This window comes from Coregonus clupeaformis, chromosome 19 (assembly GCF_020615455.1).
Source record: "Coregonus clupeaformis isolate EN_2021a chromosome 19, ASM2061545v1, whole genome shotgun sequence".
In the NCBI taxonomy this organism is placed as follows: domain Eukaryota; kingdom Metazoa; phylum Chordata; class Actinopteri; order Salmoniformes; family Salmonidae; genus Coregonus; species Coregonus clupeaformis.
The window spans coordinates 7,193,591-7,214,917 of record NC_059210.1 but is presented as its reverse complement, the minus strand read 5'-3'; the positions used below and the strand labels follow the sequence as shown (position 1 = coordinate 7,214,917).

General features: G+C 42.7%; 1 protein-coding gene across 2 annotated transcripts in view; it reads right to left on the bottom strand.

The window, feature by feature from the left end:
- The window catches only part of atp8b4 (ATPase phospholipid transporting 8B4), a 53,561-nt gene that overhangs the window by 26,214 nt on the left and 6,020 nt on the right, over positions 1–21,327 (bottom strand). The window contains exons 1-8 of one of the 2 annotated variants that reach the window (XM_041836833.2): positions 16,491–16,640; positions 12,082–12,140; positions 11,857–11,970; positions 7,738–7,836; positions 5,638–5,696; positions 5,348–5,420; positions 5,090–5,160; positions 490–572 (exon numbers count right to left, since the gene is read on the bottom strand). In XM_041836833.2, the coding sequence (XP_041692767.1) occupies positions 490–572; positions 5,090–5,160; positions 5,348–5,420; positions 5,638–5,696; positions 7,738–7,836; positions 11,857–11,970; positions 12,082–12,140; positions 16,491–16,515 (583 nt within the window). In that variant the 5' untranslated portion in view covers positions 16,516–16,640. Of the gene's footprint in view, positions 1–489; positions 573–5,089; positions 5,161–5,347; positions 5,421–5,637; positions 5,697–7,737; positions 7,837–11,856; positions 11,971–12,081; positions 12,141–16,490; positions 16,641–21,327 lie in introns of those variants that run through there. The other variant, XM_041836832.2, reaches the window with a different exon arrangement.

Below are 21,327 nucleotides of genomic sequence, written 5' to 3'. Positions count from 1 at the left end.
TCCTACGTTGCAAAAAAATAAAAAAATAAATAAACTACATAAAAGGGAAAAAGCGACATCATTTCACACATTTGTACATAGGCGTATAGTATGAACACAGACAGACCTAAAGAAAGTCAAATATATGTAAGACTATGATGTAAACATAAAATCTTCCCTGACACAACATACACTACTAACACTATGCCTTCATTTCCACTCGTTACTGACCAGCTCTGTCTCCAGATCAGTAATTCCACAGGAGAGCAAAACAGCACAACGGTGAGACGTCATGAACCATGGAAACAGCCGTTCCACTTGCCTCAAAATGGACAGCCTCCAAATAGACACTCAAGTATCAGACAAAATTACCCCCCCCGAGTTCGTCATAGCAACAACCAGACTACCCAAGGTCAAATACCAAGAAAAGAGAGCCAAGGTAACGTGATATAAACTACAGAGGTCTAGTTTTAATACACACAGAATGCAGTATGAGTTGATATACTGTACCATTAAAGTCAGCCAGCTTTGCTATGTCTGCTCCCAAGTCCGAGGTCACAGTCAAAGCCTGGCGAACCTTCAGGTTGGTCTCTCTGTGGCAGAAACGTTGGTATTTTATTTTACAGTACAGGAATAAGTTAACCATGTATTTGCTTAGAAAGTACATGGTAAAATGCTATTACACAGTAATAACTTATGAATTACTTGTTTGTTTGTTTCTTTAGGATTCAATGAAACAAGCACTGCATGGGCACTGTTAGTTACAAACAATGTTGAAGTACCAGGAAGTACCACTGGCTACCACACATCATAAGCCATGTAAAACATGTTTTGAATGACAGGAAATTAGCTTTAAAACTACAACATTTTCACTCAGCCTCATGGCAAAATGTGTAGAATAGCAGGAAATTAGCTCAGAGATTCTTGAAAGTCGGGACATCCTTGTCCGGCAAGGACATAAAAAAAAATAAAGATGATTTTATTGCATTATTTGAGCTTAAATTTAAATTTAGGGGAATTTCATGAGGGAAAATATTTTGGGGGGGAATTTTCTAAGTACTAGTCATTTCCATGTTGGCTCTATGCCTGGAAATGCCCTTGTCCGGAGCAAAGGATCCCAATTTCAAACTCTCCCAAAAAGTCAAAAATATGAATACATACAAAATATTGTAATCACTGTTCTGCAACATACAGTGCCTTCAGAAAGTATTAATGCCCTTTGACTTATTACACGTTTTGTTGTTACAGCCTGAATTCAAAATGGATTAAATAGACTATTTTTCTCACCTATCTCCACACAATACCCCATAATGAGAAAGTGAAAACATGTTAGAAATTTTTGCAAATGTATTGAAAATGAAAAACAGAAATATCTAATTTACATAAGTATTCACACCCCTGAGAAAATACATGTTAGAATCAACTTTGGCAGTGATTACAGCTGAGAGTCTTTCTGGGTAAGTCTCTAAGAGCTTTCCACACCTGGATTGTACAATGTTTGCACATTATTCTTTTTAAAATTCTAGATTTTCAAGCAGATCAAAACTGTAACTAGGCCACTCAGGAACATTCAATGTCTAGGTAAGCTACTCCAGTGTATATTTGGCCTTGTGTTTTAGGTTTTTGTCCTGCCTGAAAGGTGATTTTATCTCCCAGTGTCTGTTGGAAAGCAGACTGAACCAGGTTTTCCTCTTGGATTTTGGCTGTGCACAGCTCTATTCGGTTTCTTTCTATCCTAAAAAAAAATCCTTAGTCCTTGCTGATGACAAGCATACCCATAACATGATAAAGTTTTACTTTAGTGCCTTATTGCAAACAGGTTGCATGTTTTGGAATATTGTTATTCTGCACAGGCTCCCTTCTTTTCACTCTGTCATCTAGGTTAGTATTGTGGATTAACTACAATGTTGTTGATCCATCCTTAGTTTTCTCCTATCACACCCATTAAACTCTGTAACTGTTTTAAGGTCACCATTGGCCTCATGGTGAAATCCCTGAGTGGTTTCCTTCCTCTCCGACAACTGAGTTAGGAAGGACGCCTGTATCTTTGTAGTGACTGGGTGTATTGATACACCATCCAAAGAGTAATTCATAACTTCACCATGCTCAAAGGGATGTTCAATGTCCGCTTTTTTTTATTTTGACTCATCTACCAATAAGTCCCTTCTTATCGAGGCATTGGAAAACCTCCTTGGTCTTTGTGGTTGAATCTGTGTTTGAAATTCACTGCTCGACTGAGGAACTTTACAGATAATTTTATGTGTGGGGTACAGAGAATAAGTAGCCATTCAAAAATTATGTTAAACACTATTATTGCACACAGAGTGAGTCCATGTAATGTATTATGTGACTTGTTAAGCAAATGTTTACTCCTGAACTTATTTAGGCTTGCCATAACAAAGGGGTTGAATACTTATTGACTCAAGACATTTCAGCTTTTCATTTTTAACGATTTTGAAAAAAAAAATCTGAAAACATAATTCCACTTTGACATTATGGGGTATTGTGTGTAGGCCAGTGACACAACATCTACATTTAATCCATTTTAAACTCAGGTTGTAACGTAACAGAATGTGGAAAAAGTCAAGGGGTGTGAATACTTTCTGAAGGCACTGTATGCTTAAATAATTTAAGTATTTGCTGTGATAGACTTAAGGGATAATGATTGCTTTATAAATGTTGTTTTATGTTCTAAATGTGTTTCATGTTTAGACGCTACTCGTGTTTCTTGTTTTGTTCCATGTTTCATTTATTATTAAATTCACTTCCTGTACATGCTTCCCAACTCCCAGCGTACACGTTACAAAAATGCTAACGAAATTAGATGTGGAGCATTTCAATAGTACTATAAAACCAAACAAAAAGAAGTTGAGATTTGTATTACATATTTGAATAATCTAATGTTAGAATTATACGATCAAGGCCTTTTAACACTTGTTGGACAATAATTGTAAAAATGAAATGCCTTTTATGGTTTCTGATGGAGTTTACATGAATACAAGTAGTTGTATTTTATGAAGAAAAAAATTATAAGTAGGAGTTTGTTCCTTTACATGGTGTGATGGCTTATACTTTGGTCCATCAAAATCTACACTACCGGTCAAAGGTTTTAGAACACCTACTCATTCAAGGGTTTTTCTTTATTTTTACTATTTTCTACATTGGAGAATAATAGTGAAGACATCACAACTATGAAATAACACATATGGAATCATATGTAGTAAACAAAACAGTGTTAAACAAATCAAAATATATTTTAGATTTTAGATTCTTCAAATAGCCACCCTTTGCCTTGATAGCTTTGCACACTCTTGGCATTCTCTCAACCAGCTTCACTTGGAATGCTTTTCCAACAGTTCCCACTTATGCTGAGCACTTGTTGGCTGCTTTTCCTTCACTCTGCAGTCTGACTCATCCCAAACCATCTCAATTGGATTGAGGTCGGGGGATTGTGGAGGCCAGGTCAACTGATGCAGCACTCCATCACTCTCCTACTTGGTCAAATAGCCCTTACACAGCCTGGAGGTGTTTTGGGTCATTGTCCTGTTGAAAAACAAATGATAGTCCAACTAAGCCCGAACCAGATGGGATGGCGTATCGCTGCAGAATGCTGTGGTAGCCATGCTGGTTAAGTGTGCCTTGAATTCTAAATAAATCACAGTGTCACCAGCAAAGCACCCCCACACCATAACACCTCCTCCTCCATGCTTTACGGTGGGAAATACACATGCAGAGATCATCCGTTCACCCAAACCGTGTCTCACAAAGGCACGGCGGTTGGAACCAAAAATCTCCAATTTGGACTCATTTACATTTTAGTCATTTAGCAGACGCTCTTATCCAGAGCGACTTACAGTTAGTGAGTGCATAAATTTTTTCATACATTTATTTCATACTGGCCCCCCGTGTGAATCGAACCCACAACCCTGGCGTTGCAAGCGCCATGCTATACCAACTGAGCTACAGGACTCCAGACCAAAGGACACATTTCCACCGGTCTAATGTCCATTGCTCGTGTTTCTTGGCCCAAGCAAGTCTCTTCTTCTTATTGGTGTCCTTTAGTAGTGGTTTCTTTGCAGCAATTCGACCATGAAGACCTGATTCACACAGTCTCCTCTGAACAGTTGATGTTGAGATGTGTCTGTTACTTGAACTCTGTGAAGCATTTATTTGGGCTGCCATTTCTGAGGCTGTTAACTCTAATGAACTTATCCTCTGCAGCAGAGGTAACTCTGGGTCTTCCATTCCTGTGGCGGTACTCATGAGAGACAGTTTCATCATAGCGCTTGATGGTTTTTGTGACTGGTTGAGAGAATGCCAAGAGTGTGCAAAGCTGTCAAGGCAAAGGGTGGCTATTTGAAGAATCTAAAATCTAAAATATATTTTGATTTGTTTAACACTGTTTTGGTTACTACATGATTCCATCTGTGTTATTTCATAGGTTTGATGTCTTCACTATTATTCTACAATGTAGTAAATAGTAACAAATAAAGAAAACCCCTTGAATGAGTAGGTGTTCTAAAACATTTGAGCGGTAGAGTATATTTCACATTTTGTTAATATTAAGACAAATATTTGTGGGAAAAAAGTTGATTGTCCGGTCTTTCAAGAATACCTGAGCTTTAAAACAGCAACATCGTCTTTCAGTCTCATAGCAAAATGTGTACAATAGCATGAGATTAGCTATAAAACTACATTTTTCCCTCTCTGCCCCATGGCAAAAAAAAGCACACACTAAAAAAAAAAGTATTTTTTTTTTGGTTGGGGGGGTTCCCACACATAAAGTGCAAGTTGCAACTGAAACATTTAAACAGGGGTAGATAGTGGTCAGTGGTGAGAGCGCAAACAGACCAGAGAGCTGTTTGTGGTTCAAGGTGACTCATTCATGTAGTATAATAGAGTTGGCTCAAACAAACCAGTTCACAGAACAGCTACGGTAAACTGGGACAAATCCTCAACCATCAGCAACTGTCTTATTTCCTGATAATGCTCAGAGTGTAGAAACCACTGTGACACAGATAGCCCTCTTTCGAACCAGCCCACCCCCCCCTTAAAATGTATTATTCAGTTTCCCCAGCCTCGCAGAAGCAAATACATGCAGCGTCTTTACCCGTCTAGCTCAGCCGTCTCTATGTAACACAGTCCATATGGTTCACTACTGGAGAGCAGTAGTGTGTCAGCCTGTAGGAGAGGAGGGAGAGGGCATTACTGGCAGGCAGCAGGGAGTAGACCAATCTCTGCACCACTGCTTCACAGTAGACCATTACAGGTACAGTAGAGGAATAGCCCTCATTGCAAGGAACGACGCGGATGTTATTCATGTGTTTATGGGAGCATCTAAGTGTGAAATTGAAAGAAAATGACTCACTGCCACAAACTGATTGTTTTCCAGCTTGACGATATCTCCCACACATACGTTCATCCACTTCTCATTCTGTAGACTGAGACAGATACACAGTCTTTTTTCAATAGAACAGACATAATGGTGATTATAATAAGCACAAAAGCATAACATCTATCCTGTTCAAAGAAACGTCTTCTCATCTCTCTGTGCAATTTTTGAAGGTACAAAAAAAGTTTGCTCTTTGCACAATGAGGGAAGAAAATGTTAACATTAAAGGTTCATATTGAAGGTTCATTGAGGATTCACATACTTACTTTCCCCTGAGTACCTGAGACTGACGATTGTTGACCTGTTGATCGCTTTTATACCTGAACTGAAATAGAGAAGATGTATTTTTATGAAATAACACATATGGAATCATGTAGTAACCAAAAAAAAAGTGTTAAACAAATCAAAATATATTTTATATTTGAGATTATTCAAATAGCCACCCTTTGCCTTGATGACAACTTTGCACACTCTTGGCATTCTCTCAACCAGCTGCATGAGGTAGTCACCTGGAATGCATTTCAATTAACAGGTGTGCCTTCTTAAAAGTTAATTTGTGGATTTTTTTCCTTCTTAATGTGTCTGAGCCAATCAGTTGTGTTGTGACAAGGTAGGGGGGGGTATACAGATGATAGCCCTATTTGGTAAAAGACCAAGTCCATATTATGGCAAGAACAGATCAAATAAGCAAAGAGAAACGACAGTCCATCATTACTTTAAGACATGAAGGTCAGTCAACCTGAACATTTCAAGAACTTTAAAGGTTTCTTCAAGTGCAGTCACAAAAACCATCAAGCGCTATGATGAAACTGTCTCTCATAAGGACCGCACCAGGAATGGAAGACCCAGAGTTAACTCTGCTGCAGAGGATAAGTTCATTAGAGTTACCAGCCTCTGAAATTGCAGCCCAAATAAATGCTTCACAGAGTTCAAGTAACAGACACATCTCAACATCAACTGTTCAGAGGAGACTGCGTGAATCAGGCCTTCATGGTCGAATTGCTGCAAAGAAACCACTACTAAAGGACACCAATAATAAGAAGAGACTTGCTTGGGCCAAGAAACACGAGCAATGGACATTAGACCGGTGGGAATGTGTCCTTTGGTCTGGAGTCCAAATTTGTTGTCTTTGTGAGACGCGGTATGGGTGAACGGAAGATCTCCGCATATGTATTTCCCACCGTAAAGCATGGAGGAGGAGGTGTTATGGTGTGGGGGTGCTTTGTCTGTGATTTATTTAGAATTCAAGGCACACTTAACCAGCATGGCTACCACAGCATTCTGCAGCCCTACGCCATCCCATCTGGTTTGGGCTTAGTGGGACTATCATTTGTTTTTCAACAGGTCAATGACCCAACACACCTCCAGGCTGTGTAAGGGCTATTTGACCAAGAAGGAAAGTGATGGAGTGCTGCATCAGATGACCTGGCCTCCCCAATCCCCCGACCTCAACCCAATTGAGATGGTTTGGGATAAGTCGGACTGCAGAGTGAAGGAAAAGCAGCCAACAAGTGCTCAGCATATGTGGGAACTCCTTCAAGACTGTTGGAAAAGCATTCCAGGTGAAGCTGGTTGAGAGAATGCCAAGAGTGTGCAAAGCTGTCATCAAGGCAAAGGGTGGCTATTTGAAGAATCTCAAATATAAAATATATTTTGATTTGTTTAACACTGTTTTGTTTACTACATGATTTCATTTGTGTTATTTCATAGTTTTGATGTCTTCACTATTATTCTACAATGTTGAAAATAGTAAAAAATAAAGAAAAACCCTTGAATGAGTAGGTGTGTCCAAACTTTTGACTGGTAGTGTACATGTATATCAATGTGAAAGGCTAATGGGTGGCAGGTAGCTTAGCGTTTAAGAGCATTGGGCCAGTAACCGAAAGGTCGCTGGTTTGAACCCCCGAGTTGACTAGGTGAAAAATCTGTCGATGTGCCCTTGAGCAAGGCACTTAACCCTAATTGCTCCTGTAAGTCGCTCTGGATAAGAGCATCTGCTAAATGACTAAAAATGTAAATCAAATGAGTTAACTGTACTACTTTTTCTTGGCTGTATATACGTTTTTAATAATCAAATTAATTAAATAATTCATTCAATCATTCATTCATTCAATCATTCATTCATTCACTCATTCATTCATTCATTCATTCACTCATACATTCATTCAACCATTCATTCATTCATTCACTCATTCATTCATTCATTCATTCATTCAATCATTCATTCATTCATTCATTCATTCATTCACTCATTCATTCATTCACTCATTCATTCATTCAATCATTCATTCATTCATTCAATCATTCATTCATTCAATCATTCATTCACTCATTCAATAGGTATAGCAACTGGACAGCTAACTCACATAGTCGTCAGTGGCATCTTTGACTGCAGTGATCACCAGCACCAGGACCAGAGGCACAGTGGTCGTGACCCAGGACAGGGAGGAGATCTCAGGGATCAACTGCGAACAGGAGAACACGGAGCCATACGTTTACATCATATACGTAGCTATGTAAACCCCCTGGTTACTTTGAGCTTTTTCTAGCACCGACTGTATTGTCCACTGTGTTTGCATGTGGGACATACACGTATGTGGACACCCCTTCAAGTCAGTGGATTCGGCTATTTCAGCTGCACCCCCGTTGCTGACAGGTGTGTAAAAAAGAGCACGTAGCCATGCAATCTCCATAGACAAACAATGGCAGTGGAATGTACCGTACTGAAGAGCTCAACTATTTTCCTTTTTTTTTTTCAGTTGTATTTATATTTATTTATTGTTTACTTCAGTTTATGTAGTAAATACTTTCTTAACACTTATTTTTTCTTAAAACTGCATTGTTGGTTAAGGGCTTGTAAGTAAGCATTTCACTGTAAGGTCTACACCTGTTGTATTCTGCGCATGTGACAAATACAATTTGATTTGATTTGATTTGATTTGAGAGGATCTGCAGAGAAGAATGGGAGAAACTCCCCAAATACAGGTGTGCCAAGCTTGTAGCGTCACGCCCAAGAAGACTTGAGGCTGTAATCGCTGCCAAAGGTGCTTCAACAAAGTACTTAGTGAAGGGTCTGAATAGTTATGGAAATGTTATATTTCCGGGGAATTTTTTTTATAAACAATTTGCAAACATTTCTCCAATTCTGTTTTTGCTTTGTCATTATGGGGTATTGTGTGTAGATTAATGAGGAAAAAATTACAATTTAATCAATTTTATAATAAGGCTGTAACCTAACAAAATGTGGAAAAAGCCAAGTGGTCTGAATAATTTCCGAAGGCACTGTAGTGATACCAAGGGTATAATAATTACATAATAATATAATAATTGTTGGTTTATAACATGTGTTCAACTTGAGTTGTTTATTGAAACTAAATTGAGTTGAATAATAATTCATAACTTTACTTTGTTGTTGTTTAGTTAAGGCAAGGCGCCACACCCCAATATGCAGATTTCCCCCACTTAATCATATCACAATTAACTTTTACCAGTTGAATATAGACACCAATCTAATACTTTTTTTGTATTACAACTTTCTGAAATATTGTATTGAAATATGCAAATGAGGCGATATCTCATGAAATTTCAGTATGTGCTGTTGTTATTTTATTGCATATAAAGCAAATACATTTTTCTGGACACTGGATGAAGTCTGCCTTAATATCTTGCACCACCTTTTGCCCTCAGAACAGCCTCAGTTCGTCAGGGCTTGGACTCTACAAGGTGTCGAAAGCCTTCTCATGTTGATGCCGGCCCATGTTGACTCCACTCCTTCCCACCGTTGTGTCAAGTTGGCTGGATGTCCTTTGGGTGGTGGACCATTCTTGATACACACAGGAAACTGTTGAGCGTAAAAAACCCAGCAGCGTTGCAGTTCTTGAACCCAGCAGCGATGCAACCTACGGGAGGACGTTCGTCGGGAGCTGGCCTGCAGGGACACCACCCTTAAACTGGACCAGCTGGTGGATATGTCGATAAGGCTGGATAACCTGTTGGCGACCCGCGGACGTCCGGATCAGGGGCCGTCCATTCCACCCCCCAGCACCTCCGACCCTACACCGATGGAGCTCGGAGGTGCTGCTCTCAGGGAGACCGGAAGGGGGGGCCGTCTCCTGCACCAACTGTGGCCGCAGAGGACACACTGCGGGTCGGTGTTGGGGAGGGTCCTCAGGGAGTCGAGGCAGTAGGCAGAGCACTGGTGGACCGTCCCAGGTGAGTAGGCACCCGACTCACCCAGAGCTCCCTGTTGCGCACATGTGTATTGACATTGAATTTCCGGAGTTTTCCCCACATTCCCAGCATAAGGCGCTCATAGATTCAGGCGCAGCTGGGAACTTTATTGATCGTAAGTTTTCCCGTAGTTTAGGGATTCCTAATGTTCATGTTGATGTGCCCTTCCCTGTACATGCCTTAGATAGTCACCCTTTAGGGTCAGGCCTGATTAGGGAGGTCACAGCTCCACTCTGGATGAAAACGCAGGAGGGGCATGAAGAAAGAGTTAGTCTCTTTCTGATTGATGCTCCTGCGTTTCCAGTGGTGTTGGGGCTTCCCTGACTAACCTCTCATGACCCCACAATTTCATGGCAACAGAGGGCTCTCAAGGGATGGTCACGTCAGTGCTCGGGGAGGTGTGTAGGTGTTTCCATAGGTGCAACTACGGTGGAAAGTCCAAACCAGGTCTCCACTATGCACATTCCCCCCGAATATGCCTATTTGGCTCTCGCCTTCTGTAAAAAGAAGGCGACTCAATTACCACCCCATCGACAGGGGGATTGTGCGATAAACCTCCAAGTAGGCGCTGCACTTCCCCGGAGTCACGTGTGTCCTCTGTCACAGGAAGAGACGGCTGCTATGGCATTTAGTACCACATCTTGGTACCATGAGTACCTCGTCATGCCGTACGGGTTGATGAATGCTCCATCAGTCTTTCAATCCTTTGTTGATGAGATTTTCAGTGACCTGCACAGACAGGGTGTAGGGGTGTATATAGATGACATTCTCATATACTCCGCTACACGGGCCGAGCATGTGTCCCTGGTGCGCAAGGTGCTTGGTCGACTGTTGGAACATGACCTGTACGTCAAGGTGAAGAAATGTCTGTTCTTTCAAAAGTCCATCTCCTTCCTAGGGCACCACCTGTCCGCGTCAGGGGTGAAGATGGAGATTGACCGCATTTCCGGCGTGCGTAATTGGCCGACTCCAACCACGGTTAAGGAGGTGCAGCGATTCTTGGGTTTTTCCAACTACTACCGGAGGTTTATCCAGGGCTTTGGTCAGGTAGCGGCTCCCATTACCTCCTTGCTGAAGGGGGGACCGGTGCGACTGCAGTGGTCAGCTGAGGCGGACAGGGCTTTTGGTCACCCGAAGGACCTGTTTACCTCGGCTCCAGTGTTGGCTCATCCGGATCCTTCCTTGGCATTCCAGGTTGAGGTGGACGCATCCGAGGCTGGGATAGGAGCTGTACTGTCTCAGCGCTTGGGTACACCACCAAAGCACCAAAGCTCCGCCCCTGTGCTTTCTTTTCGAAGAAGCTCAGCCCGGCGGAGCGCAACTATGATGTGGGGGACCAGGAGCTGTTAGCTGTGGTTAAGGCTCTGAAAGCGTGGAGGCATTGGCTTGAGGGGGGTAAACAGCCTTTCCTCATTTTGACTGACCACCGCAATCTGGAGTACATCCGGGCGGCGCGGAGACTGAACCCTCGCCAGGCAAGGTGGGCCATGTTTTTCACCTGTTTTGTGTTCACCCTTTCTTACAGACCAGGTTCCCAGAACGCTAAGGCAGACGCTCTGTCCCGACTGTATGACACAGAGGAGAGGTCTATGGAGCCCCTCCCATACTTCCGGCTTCGTGTCTGTTGGCACCGGTGGTATGGGAGGTTGACGCGGACATCGAGCGGGCGTTACGTACGGAGCCCACTCCCCCCAGTGTCCAGAGGGTCGTATGTACGTTCCGTTAGATGTCCGCGATCGATTGATCTATTGGGCTCACACGTCACCCTCCTCTGGTCATCCTGGCATCGGTCGGACAGTGCACTGTCTTAGTGGGAAGTACTGGTGGCCCACTTTAGCCAAGGACGTGAGGGTTTATGTTTCCTCCTGCTCGGTGTGCGCCCAGTGTAAGGCACCTAGACACCTGCCCAGAGGAAAATTACAGTTTATGTTCATTTGTTATTTACGAGTAAAGAACGTTGTCTACTAGCTCTGTGTCCTGCGCCTGACTCTGTCCTACCGCTACACACTGACGCTTGACAACGATGGAAATAGGCTTAGATCTGTCAGATCATTGACTAACGTACATTCAACATGCACGATGGAATGGGCTCAGATCTGTCAGATCATTTTACGAACGACATTAAATCTTTAATTTACATGAGATAGAATGATGTGATTTAATTTAAAATGCTCATGGGATCTGTGTATAAAGCATGATACGTTCATGGAATCTGTACAAGCACACTATGTCACACCATGATGTCGGATGCATACCTGTAATATGAGCAGAACTAAGAAGTATGTATTGGCCACTCTCTGGAACTGCTCGAACAGATTGATGGGCAGGAAGGTGAAGACGTTGTACTTGGAGGTTTTGATGTGATTGTCCTTTGGAGGGGAGGGGGGGGACAAATTTAGAATGGTCAAGATCATCTACATCTAAGGATATGACAGTCTCATTGATACACTGTGATACCATGTGCTTTGTGTCTCACTTACAGCATATGGGAACTTATCATTGTAGTCCCTGTCATTGGCTCTCACATGGCGCTCCTCCTCTAGATGAAAACAACAACATACAGTATATGACAATCACAGTATGCAGTATATGACAATCACAGTATGCAGTATATGACAACCACAGTATGCAGTATATGACAATCACAGTATATTAGCCAATTGTAGGACTCTACTTAGAATGTTTTTCTTGTGTGTTCTAGAATGATGAGAATTGACACTGAAGTACGTAAAGCTAACAACATATAACCACTGATTGTCTCCAAGACAGTACACACCCTTTCTTCCCACCAAGCATAACCCCTTTAGGCACCACCCTCACCACCACCACCATCTCCAACAACAACAACAACACCACCAACAACAACACCACCACCAACAACAACAACAACACATCCACCAACAACAACAATACCTCCACCAACAACAACAACACCTCCACCAACAACAACAATACCTCCACCAACAACAACAATACCTCCACCAACAACAACAACACCTCCACCAACAACAACAACACCTCCACCAACAACAACAATACCTCCACCAACAACAACAACACCTCCACCAACAACAACAATACCTCCACCAACAACAACAACACCTCCACCAACAACAACAACACCTCCACCAACAACAACAACACCTCCACCAACAACAACAACACCTCCACCAACAACAACAATACCTCCACCAACAACAACAACACCTCCACCAACAACAACAACACCTCCACCAACAACAACAATACCTCCACCAACAGCAACAACACCACCATCTCCAACAACAACAACACCACCACCAACAACACCTCCACCAACAACAACAACACCTCCACCAACAACAACAATACCTCCACCAACAACAACAAAACCTCCACCAACAACAACAATACCTCCACCAACAACAACAACACCACCACCACCAACAACAACACCACTACCACCAACAACAACACCTCCACCAACAACAACAACACCTCCACCAACAACAACAATACCTCCACCAACAACAACAACACCACCACCACCAACAACAACACCACTACCACCAACAACAACAACACCTCCACCAACAACAACAATACCTCCACCAACAACAACAACAACACTACCACCAACAACAACACCACCACCACCAACAACAACACCAACAACACCACCAACAACACCACCACCACCAACAACACCACCACTACCAACAACACCTCCACCACCACCAACAACACCACCACCACCAACAACACCTCCACCAACAACAAAAACAACAACAAGAACACCACCACCACCACCAACAACAACAACAACAGCAACAACACCATCCCCACTAACAACAACAACACCTCCACCACCACCACCACCACCAACAACAACAACAACAACGACAACACCACCACCACTCAGCAGACAGCTCTACCTTGTCCATCACGTTTACCACGCGAGCTCCAGCATCCTCTCCATGGCATTAACATCCACAACCATTTCTCCGCCATTTCTTTTCCCCACTGTCATTCTTTGTATGAACAAGGTCAGAAAACAGTCATTGTGAATAGGCCAGTATTAACTCAAAATGTTCACTTTACAATTTCCCTTCTTGTCCAGACGAACCGGGGACCTTCTGCCCAATCCACTGAACACCACCCATTTTATGAAAAATACCTTTTAGTATCCACCAAATGTGTCAGACCGTCTGCTCTTGTTTCCATAAGCATATGAGGTAATGGAGGTAATTCATCCCACTGAAACCTTCCTGGGAAGGCATGTGGAAGCTGTCTCCACTTGCCCTCTTTAGTGAAACTGAGTCTTTCATCTGCAGTAACAGAGACAGCTCTGGAATGTGCTGTACCGCAGGGCTAAGAAATTGACAGTCGACTGCAGAGGAACAAATTGATTTACACTGTAGCAAATGATGCCTCCTTTTGGTTCACAAACACCCTCAATAATCTACCTAACAACTCATAAAGAAATAATCTACCTAACAACTCATACAGTAATAATCTACCTAACAACTCATAAAGAAATAATCTACCTAACAACTCATAAAGAAATAATCTACCCAACAACTCATACAGTAATAATCTACCTCAACAACTCATAAAGAAATAATCTACCTAACAACTCATAAAGAAATAATCTACCCAACAACTCATACAGTAATAATCTACCCAACAACTCATACAGTAATAATCTACCTAACAACTCATAAAGTAATAATCTACCTAACAACTCATAAAGAAAGGACACAAAAGCACGCACGCACACACAACATCGACAATCACACGATTTGCAAGCTACAATTTCCACAATATTTAAGTAATAACTGAAGGTGAGTGGAGGATTCTGGATACACAATAAAACAAACCATACCCTTTAAAGGGGAAATCTGCAGTTCAAACAACAACAACAACACCGACACCCTTTCACTGTTTTAGTAAAAAGCTGAGGGATGAGGTTGGAGAAAAGTAGCCACCCTCAAATGTATAGACAGAGCTACGGATGCAAAGACTGCCCAGCCATGACATCAACACGATAGTTGAACCATGTTTTTGGGGCCGTACAGTGTTTGTTTACAATTACATTGTTTACCAACAATGGAGTAAAAAAAATAAACATATATTTTGGGTTTCGATGGTTGAACGAAGATCATGAGGCATTTATATGTTCTATTCTTCCAGAATCAATGGGTATGTATTATTAATTAAAAAGTCTAAGAATTGGATGTAGCAATCGTAGATTGCCCCTTCAAAACAAGTGTGTTTACATCCCGAACGCAACAATGTCACTGAATATATGTCTAACTTTACAACTCTACAGCTTTGGTTCACATCAACCATTTCAGAGCTGAAGGCAGAATTCAAACCTGCAAACAGTGTTCGAAGAAAGGGTAAATCATTCCTAAATGTTACATAACGGCTCACTTCAGAGAAGCAGAGCACACACATGCACACACACGCGCACACACGCACACACACACACACACGCAGCACAGTGTAACCAGAGAGGCCCACTCATTCAACGCCTAGACTTCCTCATAGCATCCATCGCTGTGTGGATTAATAATTTAGGATTCTCTGTCGTTGACTTGACCTGAAGCCTCTGCTCCGTTAACCCATTTAGTTACAGACCTGGGTTCAAATACTATTTCAAATACTTTAGCTGGGCTACCCAAACTTGCAAACCCCACCCACCTGGCCTTTCAGCAAAATGCTCCAAAAAGTATTTAAAAGATTTCAAATAGTATTTGAACCCGGGTTGTTTGGTTACCCTACTGTGAAGTTCCAGCATTGACTGGCGAGATGTAACTGATTAAAATGGAACCCAACCATCAATACGGATCCATTCACATTTTAATTAAAAACAATTCCGTTTTTTTTTTTTAAGTTTGAAATGAACCCATCACGTCTTGCATAGTCAGTAACATGGCCCTTGTCATACATGTTGTCCTATGGCAGCATTATATCATACCCCAACAAAGACACAGTGCATAGCTTCCTCATCACTGGGGCTTTATTGTCATCAATGACCCCCCTATCCTAACATTACCCTGGACTTAACGGTTTTTTCCAGGGATTCCACCAAGCCTATTTGCATCCCGTTAATCAACACAGCTAGTGGACCAGTAGCACTGTAAACCAATGAAGTGTCAACAGTGCAACAAAAAAATCAATTAAAGATAATCTAGCCATCAATCATTACATTTACATTTTAGTCATTTAGCAGACGCTCTTATCCAGAGCGACTTACAGGAGCAATTAGGGTTAAGTGCCTTGCTCAAGGGCACATTAACGTCATTTAGCAGACGCTCTTAGCCAGAGCGACTCATCATCTATGATGATGTTCTCTGTAATAACCAATTATTTATATATATATACACTAGATGTCTGATAGGGGGCGCTGTGTTGAAGCCACCTTGCCTCCATCTTGGCACTCCCCCGTCGTTGTAAAAAAATATTTTTGGAAGCTATAGAAAATGCATTTATTAATGTCCTACATTCATTTTTTTTGCCAAATGTATTCTATTCCAGACAACGTAATGTATACTTTTAAATTATAATTATGTGAGCTAAACATACAGCTTAAACATGAAAAATATATATATATTTAGAGATGACTAACGTTACTGTCCCCACTATAACAACAGAAACACTAAATACTGTAGAATACCATTCATTCCTATGGAGGACTGCGCCCAATGGGGAGTTCCAATATGGCCGCCCAGTGGCTTCAAAGCCTCTCGACGGCCAATACATATCATCAGCAATCTAGGGGTTTATATACATCATTGGTAATTACACAGAGAACATCAAACAGCAGTGGTATTTAATCCCACTATATAGGTAGGCTATATATTACCTATATAATATATATAGGTATAGATGGGCCATTTAATACCTGCAGGTTTCACCTTCACCTTCATCGCCCTGCTTAGCCTTCTCCAAATGGAACCAGGAAATAGTTGAGTTCCAATGTACAACCAGTTTGGAGGATAATCCAGGTGGAGGATTGTGAATACATTAACACGTTGTGTTGGGGTGAGATGCATCTGGGTCTGTGAGTAGGGAAGGCAATGATCCTTGTATTGCACAAGGTCACAGAGCACTATCTCCGCGTCACAGGCGGATTCTCATTACAAGGCAACACGACCACACACGCACACACACACACACACACACACACACACACACACACACACACACACACACACACACACACACACACACACACACACACAACACACACACACACACACACCAACTGAAAAGAGGGCATATTGCTTCACTTTATCTCCCTTGACCAGAACACTGTATCATAAAATACATTAAATACTCAATAATACACTGCATTCAGAAAATATTCAGACCCGTTCACTTTTTCCACATTTTGTTACGTTATAGCCTTATTCTAAAATGGATTAAATTGTTAAAAAACACACACTACCCCATAATGACAAAGCAAAAATAGGTTTTTAGACATTTTTGCAAATGTATACTAAATTAATTAATGATATATCACATTTACATACAGTTGAAGTCAGAAGTTTACATACACTTAGGTTGGAGTCATTAAAACTAGTTTTTCAACCACTCCACACATTTCTTGTTCACAAACTATAGTTTTGGCAAGTCGGTTAGGACATCTACTTTGTGCATGACACAAGTAATTTTTCAAACAATTGTTTACAGACAGATTATTTCACTTATAATTCACTGTATCACAATTCCAGTGGGTCAGAAGTTTACATACACTAAGTTGACTGTGCCTTTAAACAGCTTGGAAAATTCTAGAAAATTATGTCATGGCTTCTGATTGGCTAATTGACATCATTTGAGTCAATCGGAGGTGTACCTGTGGATGTATTTCAAGGCCTACCTTCAAACTCAGTGCCTCTTTGCTTGCCATCATGGGAAAATCAAAAGAAATCAGCCAAGACATCAGAAAAAAAATGGTAGACAAGTCTGGTTCATCCTTGGGAGCAATTTCCAAACGCCTGAAGGTAACACGTTCATCTGTACGAACAATAGTACGCAAGTATAAATACCATGGGACCACGCAGCCGTCATACCGCTCAGGAAGGAGATGCGTTCAAGGAGATGCGTTCAACTGTGGGAGCAATTATTAGGAAATGGAAGACATACAAGACCCCTGATAATCTCCCTCGATCTGGGGCTCCACGCAAGATCTCACCCCGTGGGGTCAAAATGATCACAAGAACGGTGAGCAAAAATCCCAGAACCACACGGTGGGACCTAGTGAATGACCTGCAGAGAGCTGGGACCAAAGTAACAAAGCCTACCATCAGTAACACACTACGCCGCCAGGGACTCAAATCCTGCAGTGCCAGACGTGTCCCCCTGCTTAAGCCAGTACATGTCCAGGCCCGTCTGAAGTTTGCTAGAGTGCATTTGGATGATCCAGAAGAGGATTGGGAGAATGTCATATGGTCAGATGAAACCAAAATAGAACTTTTTGGTAAAAACTCAACTCGTCGTGTTTGGAGGACAAAGAATGCTGAGTTGCATCCAAAGAACACCATACCTACTGTGAAGCATGGGGGTGGAAACATCATGCTTTGGGGCTGTTTTTCTGCAAAGGGACCAGGACGACTGATCCGTGTAAAGGAAAGAATGAATGGGGCCATGTATCGTGAGATTTTGAGTGAAAACCTCCTTCCATCAGCAAGGGCATTGAAGATGAAACGTGGCTGGGTCTTTCAGCATGACAATGATCCCATACACACCGCCCGGGCAACGAAGGAGTGGCTTCGTAAGAAGCATTTCAAGGTCCTGGAGTGGCCTAGCCAGTCTCCAGATCTCAACCCCATAGAAAATCTTTGGAGGGAGTTGAAAGTCTGTGTTGCCCAGCGACAGCCCCAAAACATCACTGCTCTAGAGGAGATCTGCATGGAGGAATGGGCCAAAATACCAGCAACAGTGTGTGAAAACCTTGTGAAGACTTACAGAAAACGTTTGACCTGTGTCATTGCCAACAAAGGGTATATAACAAAGTATTGAGAAACTTTTGTTATTGACCAAATACTTATTTTCCACCATAATTTGCAAATAAATTCATTAAAAATCCTACAACGTGATTTTCTGGATTTTTTTTTCTCATTTTGTCTGTCATAGTTGACGTGTACCTATGATGAAAATTACAGGCCTCTCTCATCTTTTTAAGTGGGAGAACTTGCACAATTGGTGGCTGACTAAATAATTTTTTTCCCCACTGTATATCCACAGTAAAACGAGTCCTATATCGACATAACCTGAAAGGCCGCTCAGCAAGGAAGAAGCCACTGCTCCAAAACCTCCATAAAAAAGCCAGACTACGGTTTGCAACTGCACATGGGGATAAAGATCGTACTTTTTGGAGAAATGTCCTCTGGTCTGATGAAACAAAAATAGAACTGTTTGGCCATAATGACCATCGTTATGTTTGGAGGAAAAAGGGGGTTCCTTGCAAGCCGAAGAACACCATCCCAACTGTGAAGCACGGGGGTGGCAGCATCATGCTGTGGGGGTGCTTTGCTGCAGGAGGGACTGGTGCACTTCACAAAATAGATGGCATCATGAGGAAGGAAAATTATGTGGATATATTGAAGCAACATTTGAAGACATCAGTCAGGAAGTTAAAGCTTGGTCGCAAATGCATCTTCCAAATGGACAATAACCCCAAGCATACTTCCAAAGTTGTGGCAAAATGGCTTAAGGACAACAAAGTCAAGGTATTGGAGTGGCCATCACAAAGCCCTGACCTCAATCCTATAGAAAATTTGTGGGCAGAACTGAAAAAGCGTGTGCGAGCAAGGAGGCCTACAAACCTGACTCAGTTACATCAGCTCTGTCAGGAGGAATGGGCCAAAATTCACCCAACTTATTGTGGGAAGCTTGTGGAAGGCTACCCGAAACGTTTGACCCAAGTTAAACAATTTAAAGGCAATGCTACCAAATACTAATTGAGTGTATGTAAACTTCTGACCCACTGGGAATGTGATGAAAGAAATAAAAGCTGAAATAAATCATTCTCTCTACTATTATTCTGACATTTCACATTCTTAAAATAAAGTGGTGATCCTAACTGACCTAAGACAGGGAATTTTTACTAGGATTAAATGTCAGGAATTGTGAAAAACTGAGTTTAAATGTATTTGGCTAAGGTGTATGTAAACTTCCAACTTCAAATAAAATAAAATAAAATAAAATAAAATTTTATTGGCCACATGCGCCGAATACAACAGGTGTAGACATTACAGTGAAATGCTTACTTACAGCCCTTAACCAACAATGCATTTATTTTTTAATAAAAAAGTAAAATAAAACAACAACAAAAAAGTGTTGAGAACAAAAGAGCAGAAGTAAAATAAAATAACAGTAGGGAGGCTATATATACAGGGGGTACCGGTGCAGAATCAATTTGCGGGGGCACCGGCTAGTTGAGGTAGTTGAGGTAATATGTACATGTGGGTAGAGTTAAAGTGACTATGCATAAATAATTAACAGAGTGTCACACCCTGGCTCTGGGACTCTATTTGTTGAGCCAGGGTGTGTTTATTCTATGTGTTTATTTCTATGTTGGGGGTTCTAGTTTGTTGATTTCTATGTTTGCCTGAGTGACTCCCAATCAGAGGCAACGAGTGTCAGCTGTTGGCTGGTTGTCTCTGATTGGGAGCCATATTTAAACTGTCTGTTTTCCATTTGTGTTTGTGGGTTTTTGTTCCGTGTTCGGTCATTGATACCGTTGGACGTCACGAGTCGTTTCTCGTTTTGTATTGTGTTTAAACTTTAACTAATTAAAGTATGTTTGTTCATCACGCTGCGCCTTGGTCTGTTCCATATGACGATCGTGACAGAAAAACCCACCATGCAACGACCAAGCAGCGTGTCCAGGGGCAGCTCTTGGGCTGGACATGGAAGGAAGCGCCGGGAGAAGAGACGGTGGAGGCGCGCCGTAGAGAGGAGCAACGGCGTGATCAGGGTCGTCGTCGGGCGGTCGAGAGGCAACCCCAGAAATTTTTTAGAGGGGGGCACACGGCATGGACGACGGGGCTGACGGAGGCAAAAAAGGGGCGGATTCTGGAGGCCACCAGGTTACGGATACACCGCCCTGTACGTCCTGTGCGGATGCCTCACACAGAGTGTGTGAGGGTAGGCATTCAGCCAGGGCGGGTTGTGGCCGCTCTTCACTCCAGGGCTCCTATCCGTCTCCACAGCCCGGTTCGGCCTGTCCCTGCTCCACGCACCAAGCCTACGGTGTGCGTCGCCAGCCCAGTCCGGCCAGTCCCTGCTCCACGCACCAAGCCTACGGTGTGCGTCGCCAGCCCAGTCCGGCCAGTCCCTGCTCCACGCACCAAGCCTATGGTGTGCGTCGACAGCCCAGCCCGGCCTGTCCCTGCTCCACGCACCAAGTATACGGTGCGCGTCGCCAGCCCGGCCCGGCCTGTTCCTGCCACTCGCACCAAGTATACGGTGCGCGTCGCCAGCCCGGCCCGGCCTGTTCCTGCCACTCGCACCAAGTATACGGTGCGCGTCGCCAGCCCGGCCCAGCCTGTTCCTGCCACTCGCACCAAGTCTACGGTGCGCGTCGCCAGCCCGGCCCGGCCTGTTCCTGCCACTCGCACCAAGTATACGGTGCGCGTCGCCAGCCCGGCCCGGCCTGTTCCTGCCACTCGCACCAAGCCAGGGGTGCGAGTCGTCAGCCTGGTAAGGCCCGTCCCTCCTCCACGCACCAAGCC